This window comes from Vulpes lagopus, chromosome 6, assembly GCF_018345385.1.
Source record: "Vulpes lagopus strain Blue_001 chromosome 6, ASM1834538v1, whole genome shotgun sequence".
In the NCBI taxonomy this organism is placed as follows: domain Eukaryota; kingdom Metazoa; phylum Chordata; class Mammalia; order Carnivora; family Canidae; genus Vulpes; species Vulpes lagopus.
Genome location: NC_054829.1, coordinates 72,168,536 through 72,194,835, shown reverse-complemented (window position 1 = coordinate 72,194,835; position 26,300 = coordinate 72,168,536). Strand labels below are relative to the sequence as shown.

The 26,300-nt window shown below is 54.0% G+C and overlaps 1 protein-coding gene across 4 annotated transcripts in view; it reads left to right on the top strand.

The window, feature by feature from the left end:
• Nucleotides 1–592: 592 nt before the first annotated feature.
• The window catches only part of SLC24A4 (solute carrier family 24 member 4), a 166,166-nt gene continuing 140,458 nt past the window's right edge, over nucleotides 593–26,300 (top strand). For 2 of the 4 annotated variants that reach the window (XM_041760289.1, XM_041760288.1), the window contains exons 1-2: nucleotides 10,370–10,465; nucleotides 12,296–12,406. In XM_041760289.1, coding sequence (XP_041616223.1) covers nucleotides 10,387–10,465; nucleotides 12,296–12,406 — 190 coding nt within the window. In that variant the 5' untranslated portion in view covers nucleotides 10,370–10,386. Of the gene's footprint in view, nucleotides 722–9,072; nucleotides 9,179–10,369; nucleotides 10,466–12,295; nucleotides 12,407–26,300 lie in introns of those variants that run through there. The other 2 variants (XM_041760291.1, XM_041760290.1) reach the window with 2 other exon arrangements.

Sequence of the window (26,300 nt, the reverse complement as noted above, 5' to 3'; positions counted from 1 at the left end):
CCTATGTGTGCAACTTGGCCGCTGAGTATTAATGTTTACGGCAAGGAGAGAATTATTGGTGCCTCAGAAAGGCCCCATCTTTACAGGTCACCGGAGCTCCCTTTATGAAATTGTTGCTCGAGGGCCCAAATGTCCTGAAAGGACGCGCCTCCTGAAGGCCAGACACTTTCTCTCACTTCCTCAGAGACCCCAGGGCCTTTACGTTGGACTCTTTCTGGGCAAACCCCAGAGTGATGCTGGGAAGCTGAGAACTGGCGGCAGGAAACCACCTCCCGTTACAGAGCACAGTCTGCACACAGGGCCGTGTCCCCAGGCAGCGGGGCATTCCTGAGGCGACCAAAGGAAGGTTCTGCTGGAGCCAAGACCCAGAGGCGTGAGGTGGGGATCCGCAGAGGGAAGACCGCGAAGAGTTTATTCACAAGCTGAGTTCTAAAGTTCACCATTCTGGCCGGCTGCTGTCTTTTGATCACTGGCCTTTGTAACAGAATCCTAATCATAAGTTTATACATTATTATTTACCAGCAGCCTGAGGGATTAGTGCTCTCTGGGCTCCAAGGGCCTCATGACCGCTCACACGCATGACCCGGTGGAGGGTGGTTTCAGCAGCTGTCGGAGGGGAGAGCAAGACTGTGTGTCGGTCACAAAAGCTCTTTTCTTTCTTTTTCTTGGATATTTTCTGAGGTATCTGCACGTCCCTACCCGAAATATCTCCACCCTGCAGGTGAGAATTTGCTAGAGACTTTGCTTTCAGAACCCGGTGAAAAATGGGGAGAGAGAGAAAGGAGAGGCCCCAGAGCTAGCTAACAACATTCATTGGAAATCCTTTAAATTAATTTAAAACGCTGAGTCATACAGACCCATCCACATTGCATAACAGCCATTAAAGTATTAGTATTACTTTGGGGGGCACTGTATTATGCAATGCGGTGGTAAATCTCCTCTGGGAGTTTTTTGTTGTTTTGTTTTTTTAATTCCCCCAAAGACTTGCAGTGTGCGTATTTTCAAATCGGTAGGTCTGTCGCCCTGGCCGTCTATTCAGCATTCTGCCTCAAAGCAAAAGTGGTGGCCCCTGTGAAAGTTGGTATCTAATGTGAAAACCCTGCTTGATATTATCAAAACACGTTGAGCCACGTATGGAAAGAGAACCAGCAATCCATTCGTTTAACAAGTGTTTACCGATGGCTTATGCATGCGGGAGAGTGAGCCCAGCACCTGAAACCCTGAGCCTCCATCTCTCTTTGTCCGTCTGGGTCTCAGTTTCCCCCTGTGTAAAAGGGAGGCTCAGATAGGAAGGCCTGTTCTTGAGGCAGGACCCAGAACGCCTGACTCTGCATCCCACCCTTGTCACTTGGTAGCTGTGTGCCTTCTGGCAAGTTACTTAACCATTCAGAACCCTCAGGCTCCTTCGCCTGAAAACTAAAAAGCATAAAGGAATCTATGTCCAAGAGTCGTTGGCAGGATGAAATGAGTCAGTAGACGGAAGGCACTTTGACCACTGCGTGGCACCGACCCAAGGTAAGTGACTAGGAAATGTCGTCGTGATTGCGCTTGGCGAGGCCCTGCCAGGACATCTGCCCGTGCATGGCCTTTACTATTTACCACACCCCTGCCCCTTCTCCCTGGGCACACAGCTGGGCCTCCTGTCCAGCTTCCCTCACCGCCGTGGCCGTGGGGCTGAATTCTAAGCCACAGGACATGGTGGGGGGTTGGAGTGGCCCCCTATGAAAACCAGGTCTGACTCATTAAAACCCCACATTTGGGCTTCTCCATGTCTCCTTCCCCCTCCCCCCGCTGTCTCGGTGCCGACCCACTGGTCACCTCTGGGAGCCACATGCTGAAGACGCCACAGTCACAAGACCGAAGGGACCGTGACTCCTGGCCAAGCCCATGGAGAAGAGCTGCCTGCCCCTACATCCAATTTGGACGTTATTGGAGTGAAAAATAAACTTTAGGAATGCTAAGCCAGGGTGACATGGGGCAGTGGAGTTACTCCAGCAGGGCACTGGGCTAGGCTGGGAATTTGATGAAGGCATAGGTGTTTTTCTGCGGGACCGAACCTAGTTGTGATTATTCAGTTGCTTGACTCTGAGCTTCTGATGCTATCCGGGTGACCAAACCAAAGGACATCCAGTTCTCTGGCTGGGGACGAGAGCTTGCATGCCCAGCAAGTGCTGGCCCTGCTATCTGGCAAGTTCCTTACAGACAGCTGCCCTGGCTGGCTGCCTGGGCTCACTCCTTGTGCTTTGTGGACCGTGCAGACACCCCAGGGAGCTCCTCAGATTCGCCAGGCACACCTTTGTGGTCCCTAGATCTTGGTCTTCTCCAATCTTTCTGGCCCTGCCTCTCCCTTGAGTGGGAATTAGCGGAAATGTTTGTGCAGGAGCCTCCAGAGTGGGCAAAGTGAGGCTTTCCCTCATTAAAACCCCAAAGCAGAGGCTAGAAGGATGCTTGCCATGCGGAATTGGCTTAGGGTGGAGGGCGATTTGCTGAGACGCACCTGGATGGGAGATGCACCTGCACCAGCGATCAGGGAAGCCTTTAGTGACTCCCCTTGTGGCAGATCCACACTCCCTTTGACGAGACTCTCTGACACACTATCTGTCCTTCTCTCCCATTGCTTGTCATTTTACTTCTGGCACAACCGTCATTTCTTCCTGGGGAATTCAGGCCCTCCCAGAGATACAGAGAGGCTGGGGCTTCTGAGGCCCAAGCCATTAGAGAGAAATGAAAAAATGTGAAAATAGGGCACATTCTCAGGAAAACAAAAACCCACACTGCTCTTGCCTTTGGCTGTGCAGGACGCTGATTGTAAAGGAAAATCTGGCTTTTGTGCAACATCATGGTTCACACTGAGCATGGAGAGGCCAGTCCAACAGCAGAAAATTAGCAAGGGTCTACACCAGAGGCACCTTATGAGCCATGTCCCTTGCCAAATAGCCCTTCCTAGAGTCCCTGTCTCTGACCGCCAGGAGCTGAGTGACCAGAGGGGCCACGAGTAGAGGGCACTCAGTCATCGGTGCCTTGGGGAGGAGGCTTGGACGTGGGGCACCTTGGACAAACTCCTTATTCTCCTTGAGTCCCCATTCCCCATCAGTGGTGGGGGGCCGTAGCTGTCCACTGAAACCCCCTCCTCTGCTCTCACAGTCACAGAATTGTCCCGGGCACATGCTGCCCTGCTAAGCATTTTCTAGCCTTCCTCGGTTAGGTGTGGTCATGTGACTAAACTGTCACCAGCAGAATATGAGAATGGAGATGGCCTGGGGCCTACGATCCTGGGTCTTCTCCCTCCGTCCTGTTGGCTGTGACCAGGTGCAGTGGTGAACCAGGTTCAACCATACAGCTGATGCTACTGCCCCAGGGGACGGCAGAGCTACAAGATGGCAAGAGCTTGGGTCCCCACGTGGTGATGAATGTAGAGCCACCTTACAAACCTGGGCTGGTCTGTGGGGACTCCTGTACATGAGAAACTGCTTGTTCCGTAGGTCACCCTGGTGCTGGATTTCCTTGACGTAGTAGCTTACTCTGCACTCTGACGTATTCTTTGTAGGCTTGCAGTGTACGGTTAGGTGCTGGGTAAATGTTCTCTTAACAGTGAACAAGGAAACTGGTTGTTTTCATATTCAAATCCAAGCAATCGGAGCAGCAGGCTTGCAAAGCATGTAGCAGCTACATAGCTTGATTTCAGGAAGCCCCGGGTCTAGCCTTGTTAGGGGTCTCTGCTCCTCTAATCAGCCTGGGCTGGTGGTGCCCACCGTAACCCTAGCTGCATACAGTGCCAGGACACCTAGCCTTCTGTCTCCACTTAGACCTGGCTTATCTGACTAGCTAGTTAGCATGCGTGTTGGGACGAGGGGCTGCAGCATGGTGTAGTGGGTGAAGAGCATGGCTCACGGGCAGGTCAGATCCCAGTCGCACCCCTAACTCCTTGCTCCAGCTTGAGCAGGCCGCTTCAGTGTGAGGAACCTTATCTAACAGGGATGCTAATTCTGGCTGCTCCTGTTCCTCAGGATGGGGATCAAAAGAGGCAATGAGGGTGAAAGCACTGCGTAGGACAGATGCCAGTGTGAGCACTGCAACAGACCCAGCCACACATGCTGAGTGTGGGCTGGGTGTGATTTCCCTTCCTTCCTCGAGGATTTATTGAGCACCTACTAAATCCTGGTAGTGAGCGTGGTAGATGTGGTTCTTGTTGCCACGGGGCTCAGAGTCTGGTGGAAACTCTACACAAGCAAATGGGTAATTACACTACAGCCGGATGAAATCTTCAGTAGAAGTACAAGGCACCATAAAAGCTCAGAACTCTGTGGCCCTGCAAGGCTTCTCAGAGGTCATGACATCTTCCTCAAGATTGGAAGTGAAAGAAGTGGCCGGGCGTCTCAGTTTGGGCGGCCCTTACAATACCATAGGCCAAGCAGCTTATCAATAACGGACATCTATTTCTCATAGCTCAGGAGGCTGCAGTGTCTGAGATCCGGGTGCTGGCAGGTCTTGCGTCTGGTGAGGCCCACTTCCTGGCTCATGGACAGCCATCCTCCATTGTGACCCCATGTGGCACACGGGGGCAGAGGCCTCTGAGCCCCTGGCAGAAGGGCGTGAGCCTACTAATAAGGCTCCACCCACCACCAGATCACCTCTCAAAGGCCCCGCCTCCAGATGCCGTCACAGGGGGCAATAGAGTCCGACCTGCACATTTTGGCGGGGAACACAAACACTCAGCCCACAGTGCCAGGTGAAGGAGGTGAAGGGGGCTTGGGGGGTACGAAGGCATGTTCCAGAAAGATGGGACAAGGGTCACCTCTGAAGAACAAGAAAGGAATTCTGAACGGCTGGAGCCAGTAGTGAGAGAAAGGAATGACAAAGGATGGGGTTCGAGGGCCCGTGAGGGTCTGGAGCAGGGTTCACCACCCTGGCTGCAGCTTGGATAAAATATCGGCATCCAGTGCCTACCTCCCAGAGGCTGAAAAGCTCCCAGGCGAATGTGCAGCCAACTTGGAAAGCCCTGGGTAGACAGCGCAGGATCCTGGGTCGGGCTCAAGAGCTGGAAGTCTCCACTGAGAGCAATAGGGAGTCTCTGAGGGTTTCATGGAAGAACAGGACATAATTGGATTTTTCTTTTTTGGTAAGATTATTCCAGCTGCCAAGTGGAGACAGGAATGTGACGGACAGGCTGGTCTTCAAGATGCTGGTTAAGAAGGCCACTGGAGGGGTGGAGCCCATGGTGTCAATGGTAAGGGCAGATATGGACCCATCTGAGGTGACTGATGGGAGCAAGAGCGGAAGAAGTGGGAGGACCAGGACGGGGCCCAGATTCTCAATTAGGGTGATTCCCTGAACACACAGGTTCAAATTCCTGAGAAGTCCCCAACCGTAGCCCTGGGCTTCTGAGTCGGCCGCAGAGGGCAGGCAATGCCATCCAGAGAACCCATGAGCTCCCCAGGGGAGGAGAGCAAAGAGTGAGAGGATGAGCCCAGGACTGGAGCCCAGGGGGCTGAGGGAAGAGCTGGCTGCAGAAGGATGAGAAAACCCAGAAGCACGCAGAAAGCACATCCAGAAAGCTACAGATGGACTACTTCTAGGAAGACGCGCTCAAGCATGCCAATGTCTCCTGAGATACGGCTGCAGGTCGCCTTGACAGTGCGGATGAGTGGAAACTTAGGGTGCACAGAAGAGCTCAAGAGAGCAGGTCCCAATGGGGGCAACTATTCTTTATCTTCTTCACATTACAGCCGAAAATGTGGCTATTTTCTCATTCCCTAAGTATGTATTAAGCACCCAGAGTGCTGGGCACTGTGTTCAGGGCTGCGGATAAGACAGCAAGTCCTTGAGGCACTCGTTCGCCAGCAGGAGACAGACACTAGCTCATGTCACAGACCGTGTGGTGGGGATGTGCAGCCCAGGGAGCGGGGAGGACGGGCAGGAGAGGTCCCATGCAGCAGGGGGAGAGGGACGTGACATTCCCGCTGTGCTTGTCCCTGGGGCCGCTGCCCGCCTATGACAGAGTTCGGGTCTCAGCCAGTGGGGAAACAGGGCACAGCAGCACCTCAGGGGGGTGGGGTGGGACCCTGGCCCTGGCTTTGGCCAGTGAGTGCTGGGTGGTGGTGAGCAGGTCCCTTCCGGGCCGGTGATGTCCTGGCCCATGCAGGGTCCTCCGGAGGTCTCCCTCTGGTCTTGCCAGCAGCCACACTCCCAGGTACCCAAGGAACTGCCCCTCAGATGCGTACCTCTCTCTGGATACACAGCCTGGGGAAGAAACACTGTTTTCCCTTCACCCATTCTAGGTTCATTGGCTGGAGGCCTAAAAATTAGACCGCGAAAGACAGATTAACAAGTGAAAGACAAACAGAAGATTATTAACACGTGCGTATCATGTGCACATGCAAGAGTACTCGGTAATGAGTCACTCAAAGGGGTGATTATTACTTGGGCTTCTATAGCATCTGAATCAAAGACCAATATGTTTTTTAGCCAAGTGGTAAAACAAAGGAAAAAATGAGCTTCTAGGGGTGGCAAATTGTGGGAAGGCAAATATATAGGGGACTAGTAATGGTAAGATAAGGCCTAGTTTTAGCACAATTTGTTAGCTAGGTCCCTCTGGCACCGTCTCTGAGCTGATAAGGATCTAGAGTTGTCATCCATGATTAGCTTCTGTTTTCCCTGGTGGTGGGGGTGGGGAGCTTGGGGGGGTGCGAGCACCTTTACAAATTTATGTCTTGCTTTTCCTTAAATAAGGGAAGGGCAGAGAGTTTTTCATGTACGGATCTGCTTCTTCTCACGTATCTTGCCTTCAACTCAAAATAATCCAAAGTGGCGTATTATTTAGGGTTGTGTATTTTGCCACCCTGAAGCAAACTTCTGTTGTTTGTCATAGTCACCATGTTCTAAGCTAGCGCAGTGGTCCTCAAAGTGGGGACCTTGGACCAGCAGCCTGAGTGCCACGTGGGAACTGATTAGAAATATAGATCATGGTGCACCCACCGCCTCACACTTACTGAACCTGACGCCCTGGGGTGGGGCTCAGCAATGGGAGTCTTAATATTCCTTCCAGGAGATTCTCAGGCACATCCAGAGTTGAGAACCACTGCCCTAGCTGGTGCTGACTGTGGCCTCCCATCACCTGAAAGGCAGAGCAAGAGGAATTAGAATTTATAGAGAAGGTCATTCTAGTAAGCTTGAAAAAAACAAGTAAGAAGAATTAAGTGTGAGCTTCTTCACATCACAGGAAAGAATTTTGAAGCAAAAAATATTGTATCTATCCCTACAGACTGAGCCTTCCTGTCAAAATGGCCCAAACCACTTGGCTTTGTGGACGGTCTCCAATTAACGACGTCACATCAGAAGAAAAGCACTGTCACAGAGGGGATACTCCGAGTCAGTGCAGTGGCATTGAAGCCAGACTCGGGGCCTAAGATAAAGCCAGAAATGCGTATTCTGTTCATCCCCATGGCCTTGCTGTTTTAGAAAATGCTCCTGAATGCTTTGAATCTGAAAGGTACATAAAATCCTATTTTCTCTTCCGCAGGGGTGAGTCATTAGAGCTGGAGTGGAGGCTATTTGGTAATGGGTACTATTTAAATGAAGTCAAAAAAGTACAATCCAAGCGAACTGCTTTTTGAATTGTCAAATAGGAGGAATCCATTTGTGCCTGTGAAATTATTCCAAGGCTTCTAACTATTAACTGAAGGCAGGTGAAAGATGTCAAAGGAAACAAATGTTCTATGAAAGAGCTAGCTAAATGTGTAAAGGCAGACACCAGAGGACTCTTTGGCCTGTTTTGGAATCAAAAATTTGTTTTAAACAGCCTAAGTGAGTACCACGGACAGAAGTTTTAAGAAAACACCGTATCCTAGTAAGCAGATGCCATTTTGTTTATTGGAGTTGTTTTAACCGATGTGACCCTGAGGTGGCCTGATGGACAGTACGACAGCATCTTCACACTTGAACTTTTTCCTTTGGCTTCAGTTTGATGCCAGAGGTCTCTGGCTAGCTTTTCAAATGATATATTTAACACGTTCTATGCTTTTCTATTTGTTATTGATAAATGCATCCTTGTACAGCCTAGTTCAACGAGGAGAAAATGCTGTATGAAAAAGTGCCCCCCCCCCTTTTTTTTTGGTCACTGGCAGGGATGCTGGGTTACGGTCAAGCCTTAATGGTAGGTAAGGATCTCTGTAGGCAGAACACAGCCCTGCGTGGTTCTATAGGAGACTGACACTGGTCTTTTCCATTCTTTTCCTCTAGGGGTTCCACTGCAATTAGTCTTGCGTTCATGCCTTCAGTTATCTTTGTGGGCACTGAAACGGGGCTGCTGAAAAATAATTAGTGAACCTCCTCCCTCCCTTGGCCCTCTAGGTGCCTCTTACTTGTGCTACGATGCCAGACTAAGACAAACACAATTATCCCTGCTTAGACCAAGAGGAACCATGCACATGGCGACCAGCTAGAGGCACTGGGCCAGGTTCAAAAGGGCCAGGCTTCTTACACCTGGATGTGCACACACATCTTCAGGTCTCGTTAAAACAATGCACTGTCTGACTCAGTAGGTCTGGGCTGGAGCCTTTGTACAGCCTGCATTTCTTGCAAGTTCCCAGGCAGTGCTCATGCTCATGCTCATGCTCATACTCATGCTCATGCTCATGCTCGTGTGGACAGCATTTTGAGTAGTGAGGGAATCATGCATGTTCTGCATAAGTGACTTGTAGAAGGACCTATTAAATAGAGGATTAGCTGAGGGTCTGGTTCCCCTTTGATTTAGGGTTCCTTGAAAGCAGGGACTAAATCTTACATATTTTTTTTTTAGTTGTTTTGTTTTGTTCTCTGGCTGGCACTTGGCACAGGTCCCTGCACACGGTGGGTGTGTATTTATTTAATTAAACAGATCTGGCCTCCTTCCAAGAAGGATTTTAAGTGGACTTAACCCCTAGCAGGCCCTAACTCCGGGCATGCTGAACTGGCCAGCGAGGGCCGCCAGTCCCAGGGTGCAGTTGCCAGGCCGCCCTGTGGGCTGAGGCCCTTCCCCGCCGCCCCCCCCCCGCCGCCCCCGCGTGCGCCGAGATCCCGCTCCCGCTGCTGCTCCTCGGGTGGCTCCCGCCTGCTCCCTGTCCAGGGCGCTTGACAGCAGAGCCGCTCAGAGACAGGGAGGACAAGCAAAACCGAACCGACCAGGGAGCCCTGCGAAGCGGTAAGGCTCCGAGCATCAAAGGCTCCCCTTGGGGCCTCGGCACTCGGGTTCCTCCCGCTGCCTGATCTGGAGCCTTCTGCAGGCCGCGTGGCGCCCCCGCGGCTCCCCGTGTGGTCAGCTCCGCCCGGAGCTCTCCTGCCCGGCTGGGGTGCGGGGCCGCCACGGAACCGAGTCCGCAGAGCCCCTTCGCGGCCAGAACCTGTGCGTCTCCGCGGCGGCCTCGGAGGGTGGGCGGGGCGGGGCGGGGCGGCTCTCGGCCTCCCGTGGGGGGCGGCGTGGGTCGGCAGCTGAGCCTCGCGCGGGGGAGGGAGGAGCGCGGGGAGCGCGCCCGGGGAGGCGCACACGTGCTGGGGGGGAGGCGAGGGCTGCGGGCGGGCGGGAGGCGGCGGGAGGGGGGCGAGGGCTGCGGGCGGGCGGAGGGAGGCGGAGGCGGGAGGGAGGCGAGGGCTGCGGGCGGGCGGGCGGGAGGCGAGGGCTGCGGGCGGGCGGGAGGCGGGCGGGAGGCGGGCGGGAGGCGAGGGCTGCGGGCGGGCGGGCGGGAGGCGAGGGCTGCGGGCGGGCGGGAGGCGGGAGGGAGGCGAGGGCTGCGGGCGGGCGGGAGGCGGGAGGCGGGAGGGAGGCGAGGGCTGCGGGCGGGCGGCGCCACGGCCTCGCAGACGCAGGCGCCGGCAGCGGCAGAGAAAGTTCCCGCGGAGCGCCCGGCCGGGAGGCCCCACGTCGAGGCCTGCCCCGTCCCGGCGCGCGGGGAAGCGCGGAGCGTGGCCGGTTGGCGGCCGCCGCCGAACTTGGAGGGCGGATGCGGCGGGCGGGCGCGGCGGCGCGGGGCGCGGGGGCGCTCTGAGTGCTCCCCCGCTGGGCGGCAGGTAGCGGCCGGCGCCGGGCTGCGCCACCCCACGAGCCAGGGCCGCCCGCGCGCGGTGCCGCGCCGCCTCCTCGCCCCGGGGCCATGGTGCGCGGGTCGGGCACGCCGCGCGCGGGACTCTGAGCTCCCGCCGCGCCGCGCGCCCGCCGCCCCTGCCCGGCCTCGCCGCCGCCCCTGCCCGCGGGCCATGACGCTCGGGCCGGGAGCGCCTCGCCCCTGAGCCCCCGCCCCCGCCCCCGCCCCCGCCCCCGCCCCCGCCGCACCCGGCCGCCGCGCGCCCCGTCCTCTCCCGGCACGGCCCGGGCGCTCCAGGATGGCCCCGCGCAAAGTTCGCAGGAAGCGAGAGATGCTGCCGCAGCAAGTTGGCTTCGTGTGCGCGGTGCTGGCCCTGCTGTGCTGCGCGACCGGCGTCTTGGGCAGCTTGGGTAGGTGCCGCCGCGGGCCGCCCCGGGAGTCGGGGGCTGGGCCGGGAGGCGGCCGCGCAGCTCGGAGCGGACCCGTCCCCGGCGCTGGGCCCCGCGGTTCACCCGCCCCGTGGCGGAGCGCGCCCGGGGGGCCGGTAGGAGCTGGGCGCCGTGGCGCCGGCCGCCCGGAGCTTCGCGCGGCCCCCGGGGCTCGGCTGCGGGTCCGTGCGAGCGAGCTGGAGGGCCCGGGGGCCGCCGCTCGGTGCCAGAGGCTCCCGGGGTGCGCGGGGCGCGGCGCCCAGGCGGCTCCGGCGGGAGTTCTCGCAGCCGCGCACCGCGCTCCGGGCCGCTGCCGGTTCCGCCGAGCGGGGACGGGGTGCCCCGCGCTCGGCTGCGCGAGCCCAGAGGCTGCGGCTGGGGACCGAGGCTCAGCGCGCCCCTCGCCCCTGCCGGAGCAGCGCCCCTGCCAGAGTCACGCAACCCCGAAGGGCGCGGGGAGCAGCCCCGGAGGTCGCGGCCACGTTTCGGGTCGCGTGACTCCTCCCAGTCCCCGCGCAGCAGAACCCGCTGCCCGGGGCCACCGCTCGCTGCCTTCACCCAGCACCCTGGGGTCTGGGACTCACTTAGGCTGTGCACGGTCGAGGTGGGCAGAGAGAGAAACTTAGGGGAAAAATCTGTTTGGGGGTGAAGTGGGGGATGTGAGCCCATGTGGGATCTTCAGAAGACATTCACTTGGTTAACACTCTCATTTTTACTTGGATGGGGACCTTTTACCTTTTTTTTTTTTTAAATGAAAAATGCAAAGGTTTAGCAACCTGGACATGGAGAAAAAGCAGGGGATGCTTTTCTGAACAGTTAGAGACAATCTAGAGAGGTTTACAGCGATAGGCAAAAATCAGGTGGAACTTGATGAAACTCAGGAAACTGCTTTTCAAAACCCCAACTTGTGATTTGAGGCTATAAGGTAAAAAAAAAAAAAAAAAAGTGCTTTTCAATAGAAACCCAGAAAGGTTATTTGGACATCTCAACCCAGTGCTTTGTAATTGGGCAAGTCAGTGTATTTTTTCCCCTCAGTTACATACCAGAAATAACAAAATGCTTAGAGGCCCTTAGGTGTCAGCATTATAGAAGAGGTATTATTACCCAACTAAAGCAGCGCACACATCAGGAGAGGTAGACGGATACTTTGAAGGTCTTCAAGTGGGAATCCTTTGTATTTGCTCCATCTGGAATTACCTTTAGGAGTATAACTGTGTTTGGTCATGAGCCTCCACACCACTGATCTCCCTTGTTGCCCTGCAGCCCTTGGACTAGCAGAATTAGCATCACCTGGGAGCCTGGTAGTACAGACGCATGAGGCCCAGCCCAGACCTACCAAAACAAATCTGCATTTTGAGAAGGTCCCCAGGTGATTTCTGTGCATAGTCAAGGAGGCTCTGGACCAGGCCCCATTGACCTTCTGCATCTTCCTGCTGACCTAATAGCCATTTGTAGCTCCCCTGGGGGCAGGAACACCCGAGCACGTGTTTACTAGACAAGAACTTCAAGGTTACCTGTCTAAACGCTCTTTGCACCTGTAAGGGGCAGAGCCCTGTCAGCCAAGGTCAGATCACAGGCTGATGCATCTGGGACTAGAAACAATGGAGCAGATCTAGGAAACAGATTACTGTGTGTTAAGCAGGTGGTATTGTGCCTCTAGTCATTGTATCACTCCCTACAGGTGGCTCTAAATAGTCCAACAGGGCTGTTGCTGGTGTTGCCAGATACAGACACGTAAGGTCATTGGAAGAACGCAATGAACGCAGGCACCAGCCTGACCTGATGGTGTTTGTGACTTATGTTCCAATACAGGACATAAAGCAGCGTCCGTCAGCAAACATGCTCTTCCAGACACATGGAAAAATAGAAAGCTGATGGCACCAGTGAATGGGACTCAGACAGCTAAGAACTGCACAGACCCTGGTAAGAGATGGATCTCCCCTTTGCCTCAAGGCATGTGGCCTGGAGGTGGTACCTACGTGGACATTGTGGTAGGAGCTGAGGAAGGTGGTTTGATGAAGTGGGGAAGGGTGGCTGTAAGGCATGGAAGGTAACGTAAAGACATTCATTAGTAGTGCTGCTAAGCAACTCAGGCACTTTCCTTACCCAGCAATGGAAAAGGTCACATTGGAGAGTTTTAAAATTTCTTTTTTTGTTGTTCTCACGGTGCTCCTAAAGCCTCAGTGTTCCCCCGGCTGTCTTGATGTTGCTTGCCTGGGTGTCTTTGCCTGCTTTCCCTTTTGCTCGTGGTATCCAGCTGATGGTACGCTAGGGGCAGCCACACCAGCTGCTCTGGTAGATGGCACTTTGGGATGACCCACCCACTGGGGTCACAACATGCCAGGCTGCTCTGCAGCACTGGGGTCCTTTGTCTGCGATGGGAGTTCCCAGGGTATACGGTGCCAGAGCCGGGGATGGATTCCGCTTGCTCCAGGGGGCAGTCTTGATGTTCCCCTTCAGGATTCTTTAGGGGGTCAGGGGCTGTAGGGACCCAGACATGACCTCTTACCTGTCCTGCCGTAGGCAGGTTCTGCCAAAATGGGTGAAGAAGGTTCTCGGAAGTGTGCCAGCAAGCGATGAGGCAAATGGAAGCTGCCCAGGCCTCAGGGAAGTCCTGGGCTTGAGCTGTGGCTTCAACACCAGGGGGGTCTTTGTGGGAAGTATCCAGTGGGAGGAAGCATTCAAATGCCCATTGAGAACTTTGAGGTCTTACTGTAGATGGGCACCACTAGGCTCTTCCACCAAGGTTCTGGGCAAGTCACACCCTCTCTTTGTGTCTGCTTTCTAACCTGTGAAATGGACAGCATAGGACTCCCTGTTCTGGGGTGGTGGTTGGGGGAATCCGGTAAGGGCCTGTGTGGGCCGTGTGTACACGGGAATGGAAACCCAGGTTCGATGGCATTCTTCACCTGCTTTCATAGGCAGGTCTCATCTGCATCCTCCAGGTCAGGAGACCTAGGGAAAGGCAGGAGTTGCTCAAAGTCCTAATTTGGTGCATGGTGAAACTGGAATGGGGACCTCGGCCCGTATGATTAAGATGTTTGGTTGGTTCTACGGGCACAGGGTCAAGGATGAGAAGCTCTGGACCTCATCTCAAAGCCTGTCTACTACACCATGACCCTCAACGGGCTCCCCTTCAAAGCCATGACCTTCAAAGGGCTCTCCCTCAAAGCCTGTCTACTAAACCATCACCCCCCTTCCCTCAGGATGCCCTTCTGAGAAGGCCAAGTGGGACATGGAGGGTAGGTGAGTACAGGCTTGCATAGGAAGCTCTGGGATTCCCTCTGAACTTGGACCATTCATTCCTGAGAGATCCCTGGTGACCTGTAGGCGGTGGTGCCCACCCCATCATTGATCTCCCTCTGATAGCTCTCTTCATCACAAAAGGGGGAGGCATGGGCTGGACTCACGGGCCAACACGTATAAGGCCAGAGGCTAATGTTGGGGCCTGTGTCTTCCAAGGACCTGAGACTCTAGGAGCAGCACCATCCTCGGGAGCTGGGGATGCTTTGCTGCTCTGGGTAAAGAACTGGGGTAGCACCTCCTTGGTTTCTGGCTTGCTGGTGCCCTCCTCTAGGGCAGGCTATGCCCTCTTCCTACAATTTCCATCACGTGTAGTCTGGCTACGGTGTCATAGGGTCTTGTTGAGTCTCGTGAGCCCCCGTGTTGTCCATGCATCTTCGGTGTACTGCCTTACCAAAAATTGTCCTACTAACTGTGGAGTGGTCAGTCCTGTTTGGCAGGAAGGCCTGACCTAGGTCCCCCTTTCAGAGCCAGAGATGGAGGGACACTGGCAGTATCTTTAGCAAGAGTGAACACTGGGCTGTGCTTTTTTTTATTATTATTATTATTTTTTATTTTTTAAAAAAAGATTATTCACTAGAGAGCATGAGAGAACACAAGCGGCAAACATGAAGCACTTTTGTCCCTACAGTGTTTTTGCAAAGAAGAGGAACGAGGGACTCAGAAGTTTAGTGGCTCCCAAGACGTCCTGGGGGGCAGGTGCACCCCTGGTTCACCTGGGTCCAGATCCCAAGGCCTCCCCACACTATCACACCTGCCTGCCAAAGTGGGCTGAGACCTGAGCTCTTCCAGCCACCTGGTCCCTGGGTGCCCCTTCTGTATCCCAAGCACGGGGCAGCACACACTTGCTGTGAGCTTCCTGCCCTGTGGTGGGCACCTGGGGGGCCATATCCATGAGCAGAGGAGGCAGCCCTGGTCGGCAGGTAGCTTACAGCTGTGGAGAAGACAGGCTCTTCTGAGTCCACGAGGAAGGAAGATGGCAGAGGTCCTGAAGTCAGTAGCCCCCGGGAACCCCTCTGGGGACTCAGAGGAGTGTGACAGGGTCTGATGCCCTTTGTGGACTCTTGGGGTCCAGAGGAGGTGGGCCTGGATGGCAAAGACCAAAAATTTCCCCAAACTGGGTTTACCAGGAAAGGGAATTTATTGGGTGGGTCACTGGAAGCATAAGGTCAAAGGCTATGTGCTGTGACTCAGTTTCTCTCTGTCTCCAGACTCAGAAGGCCTCCTGTGTGGGAAGGTGGTTACCCCAGCTCCAGATCCAGCTCCCAGACCTCAGAATGCTGAGCGAACATATCAGTGGCTGAGCAGCTTCTGTAGAAGCTTCTGTAGAGTGGGGGCGTGTGAGCCCCTGAGCTCCTCGCTAGGGCTGGGCTGGGGGGGCACCAGGAGCGAGCTGGCTTGGACCTGGGTCTCCAGGGTCTGCTTCCGGGGGGCGCAGCACTCGTTTTCCCTCGCCGTTCGCTTACAGAGCCCATTCTGGAGCTGCTGCTGTGGTCAAAGTAGACCAGAGCCTCCTCCCACTTAGGTCCTGGGACATGACACAGGGTGTCCACAAGCTGCCCTCATGCCTATGCAGGTAGAGGAGTTGCCCCTAAAGAACCGAGGGCGGGTCTTGCATCCTTGAAGGCTTCTGTCTCCACCAGCCAGAGGCCCGGATCCTGCTCCCCTGGGTGAAGTCTCTGGGATGTGGGAAACGGAGCTGTAGGGACGTCCTGCTGTGTCGGGCATCAGACCTAAAGCCGCACCCTCCTCTCCACAGTAACCATTCAACAAAGTTCACATTTTTGGAAGAACCTCTAGGGTAGGGACTGGGCCTTATTTTCTACACCCTCTGAGTGTGCCTCTTTGCCTGTGAGAGGAGTAGCTTCTCTTTGGGAAAACACGCAGGGCGCCCTGCTCTAGTTCCCCTGAACACTCGTGGAAAGTGGGCTCTTCGCTCTGCCCGGACTCACTTCCCCCGGTCTCGCTGGTGTGCCTACCCCATTACCTGTGTTGTGGCCTAAGTGCCTCCCCATTATGTCATCCTCTCTTTTTATGACCTGTATTACCATCTAAAGTAACTTTCTTGCCATCTGTTCCCGGCGAGGGCTCCCTTGCTCACTGCTCTGTGCCCACAAGAGTGATCCCTAAACCTGCCCACGTCTTTCAATCAGGGATGAGCTTCTGACATGCCCAGGCCCCACTCCTGGGGTGTCTGATTTCATTGGTCTGGGGTGGGATCCAGAAATCGTCCCCTTTTTAAAAAAGATTTTATTTATTCATTCACGAGAGAGACAGAGAGAGGCAAAGACACAGGCAGAGGGAGAAGCAGGCTACCCCTGGGGAGCCTGATGCAGGACTTGATCCCAGGGCCCTGGAATCACACCCTGGGCTGGAGGCAGATGCTCCACCGCTGAGCCCCCAGGCACCCCGAATCCACACTTTTTAAGAGCTCCCAGATGAGTCCAAGATGAAGCTGGGGTTGATGCTCCCTGGGCTAGAGTTGTGCTGTCCAGTGTGGTTGGCATCACCAGGCAGCTTGTTTAGAATGCACAGTGTTGGGCACACCCCAGGCCTTCTGGGTCAGAATTTGGGTCCTAATGAGGTCCTGGGGCAATGCACGTGTGTACCACGGGCTGCTGAGCCCTAGGCTTGGACTCTGCCTGGTACTTTGTAGCAGTTCAGTAAGTACTTGAATGGTGAATGAAGGTGAGGACTTGGTGTAACATAGAGATTTTCCCGAGAACCAATTGGTGACGTTTTTGAATGTAGAGAAGCTAAAACAAGACAAAACAAAACAAAACAACAACAAAAAACCTTCATTTTTGACCTCTGAGGCCTTGGGGCAGTCATTAATTTATCTTCCCCCAGAGATCTGTGCCTCTAGGACTTGGATCTTTATTTCATGGTTTGTGAAGAGCAAGCACTATGAAAGAGAAGTGGGTCCCTCCAAGTGAAATGCATGAAATGAGGACGAGAGGCCATAACTTTGAGTCTTTGGGGTTTGTCTGCCCCAACATGATCCCAAAGATGGAAGGGCTTCGATGACAGCCTCCCCGCATGCTCACAGGCAGAGAGAGAATTGGAGCTCTCGTCTCCCTTCCCCTTTTTACAAGGGCGCGAATCCAATCACGGGGACCCCACCTTCATGCACCACCAAAACTAATTCCCTCCTGAAGGCTGTGCCTCCTGGTCCCACTGCCCCAGCAGCGTGGGACTTCAACGCAGGGGTTTGGGGGAGATGTGGACTTTGAGGAACCAAAGCATTTCCGCACGTCAGTAGCGGCGGACACCTGGAATGTGGGAAGGCAGGTGAGGGAGGAGCTGGGCTTCTGCCACTGAGAAAGCCCTGGGGGCTTTGAGGACCATAGATAGCTGGTGTGGGAGGTCAGAGGTGGTGCCCAGCAGGAGCCGCGGCGGACGCATGGAGCGTCTGGGGGGACCATGCTGCTTCCACCATCTTCCAACATGGGCTTGTCACGGACCCTTCGCACGGGCCTCCCCTGACCCTCCTGCCTACAGGAGCCTTCCTGTCATGCCATCACCGTTCTCTTGTTGTAGGTCTTTGCAGGCATGACTGTGTGTCATTGTGCAGACTGTGATCTGCCTCCCGACAAGGGTATGAAAGGTGACTGTCGTGTATGCTTCTGGGAGAGTGAAGGGGGTGATGCTTGCATCCACCTTTGATGGCTGTTAGAAATAAATGAGTTAATACCCATGAAGCACTTACACACATGCTCAGACGGGAGCTTCTGTTTTCATTAACTTTTTTCTTATCTGTTTGCCCCAGATGTGATACAATGTGAGTCATACATACTGGAGAACTCTTTGCTACTTGCATTTTAGGAGGACGGGTTAAGAAGTAAGCATCTTGCCAAACGTTAGGGTGTTTTTTTCTTTTCCGGAAACACATTTTGTTTTGTTTAGTATTTTGAGGATTTGGGATGTTGGAAGATGGCCTACCTTGCAGAATGTGCCTCTGAATCAAAAAACTGTTTTTTTTTTTTTCTTCCTCTTGACAATGAAGTGCTACTTTACAGGTTGGCTGTCAAGCTGAGGTGGGTCTGCCTCGCCCCTTCTTGTGCTGCCTTTCCCCCCACATTGGAGGCCAAACCAGTGGTCCTTCCTCCACGATGCCACATGTCTTCATTTGGGCTCCCAACATCCTGTGCCCATATTCAAAGAAAGAGAAGGGAGCATTGTCCCTCTTCCCCCCTACCCCATCAGTATTGGTGGGATTGGATTGTCATGTTGGTTTTCTGCTTTTCACGTGACTTTTGCAATGCCCATGGGCTGCGTGTCTGCCTTTGTTAAGGTTGGGGTGCCCGCCTGGCCAGATTCTGACGGGATCCCTCCCTGGCTTGTGGACTGCCCTCATTTTGCTGCCTCCTCAACGTGGCCGGGAGGGAGAGTGAGTGAGAGCCAGGTCTCCAGGGTCCCTTCCTACAAGGCTCTGACTCTGTGGGACCTGAGCCCTGCCCTCGTGACCTGACCTAACCCACATCACCTCCCAAAGGCTCCTGAGGGGAGCAGGGCAGGCATTCCAGCCTGGGAGCAGGGATGGGGCAGAGAGAGAGCCAGCTGGCTTCTTGGGGCAGGTGTCACTGACCACTTTTTCTGTGAGTCGGGTTGTGTCCTCCTGCACATGTAAGTGAGGTCATACAGTATTCGACTCTTTGACTTATTTAGTACAGTGCCTGCAAGGTCCAGCCACATTGTCCCACGGTAGGATTCCCTCCTTTTTTTGTGGCTGAATGACATTCTGGTTTATATACCCCTTGTGTACCTGTCTACACAACTTTATCCATCCAGCCGTGGATGGACACTTGGGTTGTTTCCATGTCTAGGCTCTTGTGAGTAGCACTGCTATGAACATGGGGGTGCAGATATCTCTTTGAGTCAGTGTTTTCATTTCCTTTGGATACATTCCCAGAAGTCGGCAGCCAGATTGTATGGTGGCTCTATTTTTAATTTTTTGAGGATCCTCCATAGTGGCCACACCACTGTACGTTCCCACCGACAGAGCACAGGCCCCCTTTCTCCACATCCTCGCAGATACTTGTTACCTCTTGTCTTCGGGATATGAGCCATTCTGACAGGTGTGAGGTGGTATCTCACTGTGGTTTTAATTTGCATTCCCCTGAGACTATGATGTTGAGTATCTGGTCATGGACTTGTTGGCCTTCTGTTTATCTTTCTGTTTATCTTCTTTGCAGAAATGCCTATTCATGTCCTTCACCATTTTTTTTAATTGGATTAATTTTTGCTGTTGAGTTGTCCCGAGTTCTTTATGTACTTTGAATATTAACCCCTTATCAGCTCTATAGTGTGCAATTTTTTTTCCTCCATCCTAGAGTTGTCTTTTCACTTTGTTGATGGTTTCTTTGGCTGTGTGGAAGCTGTTGAGTTTGATGTGGTCTCTTGTTTATGTTTGCTTTTGCTGCTTGTGTGGTTTAGATATTCTATCCAAAAAAGTTGTTGCCAAGACCCATGTCTAGGAGCTTTCCTCCTGTGTTTTCTTCTGGGAATTTCTCATGGTTTCAGGTCTTACCTTTTGTTTTTAATCCATTTTGAGTTGATTTTTGTGAGTGGTGTAAGATCCGGGTCCGGTTTTATCTGTTTACCTGTGAATATCCAATTACTGCAGCACTAACTAAAGTGCTCTTTTTATTGAAGACACTCTCTTCCTCACCAAGTATTCTTGGCTCCTTTGTCAATGACTAGCTGACTGTATATATGCAGTTTACTTCTGAGTGCTTAATTCTGTTCCAAGGGTCAATTTGTTTCTGTGCAGTACCATACTGTTTTGGTGACTGTCACTTTATAGTTTAGCCTGAAATCAGGAAGCATGATGCCTTCTGCTTTATTCTTCTTCCTCAGGTTTTCTTTGGCTATTAAAAGTTTTTTTTTCCCCCTTTATCCAAACTATTGGGGCCATCTGCTAGCACTCTCTCCTCCCTACTGGGCCATCTGCTACCCCCTGACTTCCAGATTCTCTACTCTTGACGCCATGCGGCCCTCCAGCAATCCAGACAGCACCCACTCGGCTTCCTCTTGAACTCTGAGAAACGTTCCTCCCCGAGTTAAAAATGGAAATCATTAAGCATTGCCATGTGTTGCCTTGGGTAGAAGAGAAAGTCCTTCAACTCAACAGAAAAGGTTTAAAAAACATTTTTTTTTTAATTAAACATTGCCCATTATTGAAGAGGACATTGCACATAGCATTTTACTAAAAAAAGAAGAGAATGTGCTAGGACAATTTTCAAAAGTTTCTCCTGAGAAGACAGTGGACGCCCCCTCGGGAAAGGAACAGAAGTCATCATGTGACTGAGAAGTGAGAATGCCCTCTGCCCCGCAGATGTCCCCACCCGGACATGACAGCACAGCCACTCCATTTCTGGGCCTGCAGCGCCCTTTACTAATTCAGCACAGTGGCAGTGGCGGCACAGGGCTCCAGCCCTGGGTCTCTCTTTAATTACCTGAGGGAGGAATCAGATGCAGCGTGCATTCTGAGTGTCTACACGCTCTGTACCCTGTGGGGCTCTGAGGCTGGGAGGGACCCAGGGGCCTGTTGTCAGGGAGTGTGCAGCAGCAGAGGGAGTTGGGTTAGGGGGCATACATCACACAGAGCCACCCGTGGCTGTTCCCGGGGAGGAAAGGGCACCCTCCCTGGAGATGACCTCTGACCCCAACCTCAAAGGATAAGGATGGCAGCAGCAGGATGTTCCAAGCAGGAGGCACAGTGTGTATGAAAATGCTGCCTGGGCGATCACAGCATTGCATCTGTACCTGGAGCTATGCTTGCTAGCAACCGCTGCTCCCTGGCTATCCGAGGGGATAGAGAGAACACCTCCTAAGATTACCATGCAGAACAATAAGTAATGAGGCTTTGGGGATTTAGCAGGAGTTGGTGCTCAGCTAGGGCTGAATCAGATTACTTTTTTTTTTTTTTTAAACAGAAGGAGGGGGGCTGGGAAATGCACGGGGGCTGGTGGGGCGGGGAGAACTTGGCAAACCGGTTCACGGTGGCCCTGTTGAGCTGCAGGTAGGACAGTACCTCAGTTCATGTTTGTGCTGGGCTCCATGACAGCTCAAGACAGATGGCGGAGATCCTTGCTAATGGAGATAGTTGCTAGTCTTTCCCCAGTGGCCTGTGAGCTCCTAGAGGGCAGGATTCTGTCCCTGGCATCCCTGGCTCTCGGGCTGAGGCTGGAGTCGGCGTCAGTCGAGCCTGCAGCAAATAATGTCGGCGTGGACAGACCCCCTCAGTCTACCTGTCAGGAAGCTGTGCCCCACAAAAGTGGTTGCTGTCTCCTTGGCTGTCCCTTCCAGCCTGAGGCCCGGGACAGATCAGGACAGGTAGCTAGGAGGGATTAAGGGGTAAGAATGTGGACTCTGGAGCCAAACTACCCATTTTCCAGGCCTGTATTTGTCCTTCCTAGTTTGGTGACCTTGAACTAGTTACTTTGCCCTTGCGTTCTAACCTCGGGGAAGCCACAGGCGTTGTTTTGTTCACTGAAGTAGCCCAAGCTCTAAAACAGTGTGCGGTGTGTGTGTGTGTGTGTGTGTGTGTGCATGTGCAGGAGGCCACCCAATACCATTAAACATGGTGTTAATCAGTGTAAACTGCTCGCTGGAGTGCCTGGTGCAGAGCAAGTGCTATATGGATTTTTGCTGCTGAAATTATCTCTGAGACATAACTTGCATTGAGCTATAGCTTTACAGGATAAATTTTTAGAGCCAACCTCTGATGAAGGATTGAGGATGAATTTTATAAACGTAGCACTTGCTTTATTTCAACTTAAAAATGAACATCTGGGCTTAGGTTTGCTTGTTGTTAATTCTCTGAGGGCCGGAAGCTGTTGACTTTTGCGTGGCTGATGCCAAGAGGCTGCCCAGCCCATGCAGGCTGCAGTGACTCTCCCGGAGTGAGTTCTAAATGCAGTCCCTCCTGTTGGTGATGTGGGATGTGCCCAACGAGGAATTTGAAGAACAGTCTGTGGTCTGGCTCCGACGCAACCTGTGAAGTTTCGCGTAAGCCCCTTTGCTGTGGGATCCTGCGTGTCCTGCTTGTGAGATGGGCAGAAGGGTGATGCTCTTTATCCTACAAGCCTGCGTGTCCTGCTTGTGAGATGGGCAGAAGGGTGATGCTCTTTATCCTACAAGCTTGTGAGGATTAGGGGCAAAGTGCTGTGCTGTTACCACTGTTCACATAACGGTGGTGGATGCTTGGCCCTTTGAAGAATAGCCCTTCCTTGTGGAATGCAGAAAATCAGTCATGCAGGGCTTTTCAGGAAACCATAAAATCACAATCAGGGTTTGTTGAAAGCGTGGTGTTTGTCTCCGGTGAGGCAGCGGGCCTGTTGGGTAGGGTCTGGCTTGCACAGGTAGATGGGAGATCATTTTGATCATCCCCCACATACCAGCTCGTGGGATGTTCTCATTGCATGCTCTCATTTCATGCTGTAAGTGGTCTCACGTGGTCCAATTGTACACGCCAGCTTGAAGGACAAGCCTTTCCGCTGAGCTGATCTCACACCACCTGGACCCTCACCTAAGCCGTGTTAAAATAACCACGTGTGCGCAAAATTAAGTAGGCCTCCTGAGGGCAGTGGCTCGGTGCTCGTGCAGGAAACCATCCTGTGCTCTAAGCTCTGCTTGCGGAGTGAGTGCTGACTGAGCAAGTCTGTCTGCTAGGCCCGTGGGGAAATTAAAACCACCTAGGTGTGGACCCTGCCTCCAGGGAGCTTGCATTTCTAGTTTCGAGAATCTAAATCGGCAAAGCTAAGCCGCCATATGAGGGCGAGAGCGCTCCAATCCCGGTGTTGAGAACAGTGGGGGGACGGTCAGTCGGAGCATCTGGGTCAGGAAGCCCCACGTCAAAGGGGTCACAGAAGGTGGGTACGTTGGCCTTTGAAGGAGAACCATGGAGCTGACACATGGATCACACGTTCCCAGCACCGTCTGCACCCCTGCCAGGAGGGTAGGTGCAATTTCCATCATTGCTGCGATACCCGTTTTGCAAAAAATGTGAGTGATGGGGACTTGGACTTGGCAGCCCAGCCCCAGAACCTGTGCTCTTTGGGGAAGGAAAGCGGAGGGTCCCTTGGCTGCAGGGGAGGAGGTGCCTGGTAAGCGTGGGGCACAAGGCACAGGGGCAGGTGTGGTTGGCGAGCCGTTCTGCGGCGAGCGTGTGTTAGACCAAGAGCCTTACATATCCGAGGGCCTTTATAATCCTGTAAGCAAAGGGGGGCCACTGTTTCTGAGCAGCTCTGTGATTTAGGAAGATGACCCTGCTGGCAATACGGCAGGTTCGCTTCAACTGAGCTATGTGAAAAAGTTCTTGGCATTATGCTCGGTAAGCTTCTGGGGACCCTGAACAACAAAAAAAGCACAGACCGAGAGAATAACTGGAGGTGTTGCTCCAGTGTGTAGGCAAGATGTAGGCAAAAGTTATAGTCCCAGGGTGGAGTCGAGGGATAGATTGGGAGGCAGGGTCTCCCGATCTCAGTGGGCCTGGATTCGCAAGCTGCAAGGTGGGAGTTAGCTCTGCTCTCGGGTGCAGATGGATGCTCCCTGGTCCCACCATTGTCCAGGACGGCGGCACAGGCAGTGTGCCCTTCCTTCTTAGACGTAGACGCCTCTCTGGGACCACTTGTCTAGGAGGAGCCTTGTGCCAAGCACAGCGATGGTTTCTGGCCTGGTTCTCATTATCCCTAAGTACACACCTGAGCCTCATGGGACATCGCATGTGGGCAGTGGTTGGGTGTTGGGACTGCAGAGAGAGCTGCTGTCCTCAGCGAACTCCCAGGTCACAAGGAGAAGGGTAGACTCATAATTGGCCCGTGTGACCTGGAATGACCGCCCATGATGCCCAGAGTAGCTGGAAGATAGCATGAAGCATTGGAGCCGCACTCTGACGCAAGTGGGTATTTGCTGGACAGATGGGAGTGTGCGACGTTCCTGGCGGTGGATGTGGTGATTGTAGGAACAAGGTGGGAGGAGGGAGCTGGGCCGGATCAGGGATGGGGGTGACATTCTCTGTGGGCCTTAGGTTTGGGGCCTCGGGGACGTGGCAGGTCCTGCCAGCTGCATCATGCCAAGCCTGGGCTGCACCACTTTGAGGCCTGGACCCCCTCTGGCTCACATAGGGTTTTAGGAGTGGGAAAGATCACTCTTACATCCCTGGTAAGAGCTCACCCTTTTCATCCACATGCAAGGGCTCCGCGTACCCACTGGGCAGGATGCTAAAGGATGCCTGGGTGTGGCTAATGCCTTCCGGGAGCAGGGCTAAGGGCGGCATGGGTCACTGCTCTCCTCATACTCCTGCACGTTGTCCCAAATGCCGAGTGTTGGAACACCCAGTTTATTACACTCTTTGTATCAGCGTGGCTGCATCCCAATAGGACTTTTGCAGGGGCTGTTACCACATGCAACACACTGGCATTGACACAAAACCCAAGGGAAGAGTTTATAAGACCTAGAACATGGTTCATACATATGAAAGTGAGGCTTGTGAGGTCCTTTCTCTTGGGGAAACAGCCTCCACTCATTGCCTCATCCTGGTTCCCTTTCCTGTCTCTTTCCACCCTCTGATGTACGTGAAGACGGGAAGGGGGCTGCTGAGCGCTGGACCTGCAAGAGGAATTCCCCCCCCCCCCCCCCACAGGCCTGTGCTGTGCTCTGGGTGCTGAGGGAGCCTCCTGGTGGAGGCCCCTGAGAGTGTGGCTGCGGTGCTGGTGCTGGAGCCTGTGGGCCAGCAGGGCAGAGAGAGCCAGGGGCAGTCCCTGCACTGAGGGCTGATCTGCAGCCTGGAGAAATCCCGTACCCAAAACAGGTGCAAGTGTCCCAGAGGCCACTTGCACCTGTGGGAGTGTTGATAAAGGTGATTCATGGAGTAGATGGAAATGACTTACAGACAAGATGAGGGGGGCTAAGTGGCTCTGGCCAAGTAGCCGAGCCTGCGCCAAGGAGGGCTGAGGGAAGGGCTGGGGATGGCCTGCCCCTCCCCTACCCCCCCCCCCCCAGGAATCTGCAGATGGGGGTTGATGGGGGGCGCTCGCCTCCCCTTGGTGCCTCTTAAAGAAAATCTCGGCTCTCTTGACAACCTCCTCAGGAAAGTGGGGGGAAATCCCGTGCCCTGGGGTATTTGGATTTGAGGCAGCAGGCTGGAGAGGGAGAGACCCCATGCTGGTGGTGAGGGGACCTGCACTGGTTCTCACGTCTCTTCCCTCTCATTTCTGGGTGACTCTGCTGTGGGCTGCAGGGAAGCCAAGCCCTCACAGGAATTGCTTTGAAATCATTTAAACCAAGCTCGTTTTTCCTGACTTGGCAAAAATCCTGCTGTCATGCGGTGTGGCTGTGGCTTGTGGGCTTTGGGTGACCCGAATGCATTAGCAGAAAGGAAGGAAAGGGGGCAGGGGTGTGCAGACCAGGTGCCCTGGGGGGTGTGGCTGCAGATTCCACAGCTCCCCACCCCCAGGCTCTCAGTGGATGCTCAGAATTGCACTATCCCTTCAGAAGGGGCCTGGGGGAGCCCTCCCAGAGGGGGAGTCAGCATGTCTTGAGCTCCAGCTCCTGCCTCCTTGAGTGCCCATGATCACCTTGGGGTCTTACTAGCCTGCAGGTGCAGGCCGAGGTCTGTCAGGCAGGCTGGGCTCTGGGGTTACCAGTGCTGCTTCCCTGCTTCCCTGGAAGCCCCACTTTGGGCAGTGAGAGTGTGGAGGGGGCCCCACCCGGCTGTGGGTCCCAGCCCTGATGGGGAGCCATGTGGCCTCGGGCAGGTTTCTGGCCTCTCTGAGCCTCCACTTTCCCCGTCAGCACAATGGGCATCCAGGCCCTTCCCTGGCAGGAGTCTTGGTGGAAATAAGAGGCCACGGGCTTGTGGGCTGCTTTGCTAGGTGCTGGGAGTGCTGCGCAGCCCGGGGTTGGTGATGCAGAGCTCGCGCTCGGAGCTTGATCCTGTGGTACCCAAGCTGCTTCCAGGGGCCCCAGTCGCCAGGAGGCCTGCCCCCTTGCCATCATCTGCTCAAGAAGGCTTCCGTGATGAGATGGGTCTGGGGAGACCGCAAGGGGTGCCTCTGGGGAGCACAGACTGGGCTGCCCTTGCACGTTCAAGGTCCTGAAATGCTCCTTGGCAGAGAAGCCTTCGCTCCTGTGAGCATTCGTTCCGTTGTGGTAAAATGAACAGAACATAAAATCTACGACCTTAAGCATTTAAAAAGTTAACAGACCCTGTAGGTGAGTGTTGCTAAGTGCATTCACTTTGTCGCGCAGCCATCATCACCATCCATCTCTAGAACTTTGTCTTCCCTGACTGAAACTCTGTACCTGTCAAACAATGACTCCTTGTTTCCTCTGTACCCCTCCCCTCTACGCTCTGACTCTGATTTGACTGCCCTGAGTGCCGCGTTGTAAACGCAATCAGGTGGCATCTGTTCCGTCATGACTGGCTTATCTCCCATAGCGTGACGTCCCGAGGGTTCACCTCTATTGTAGCATGCTCCAGAATTTCTCTTTAAGACAAATATTTCAT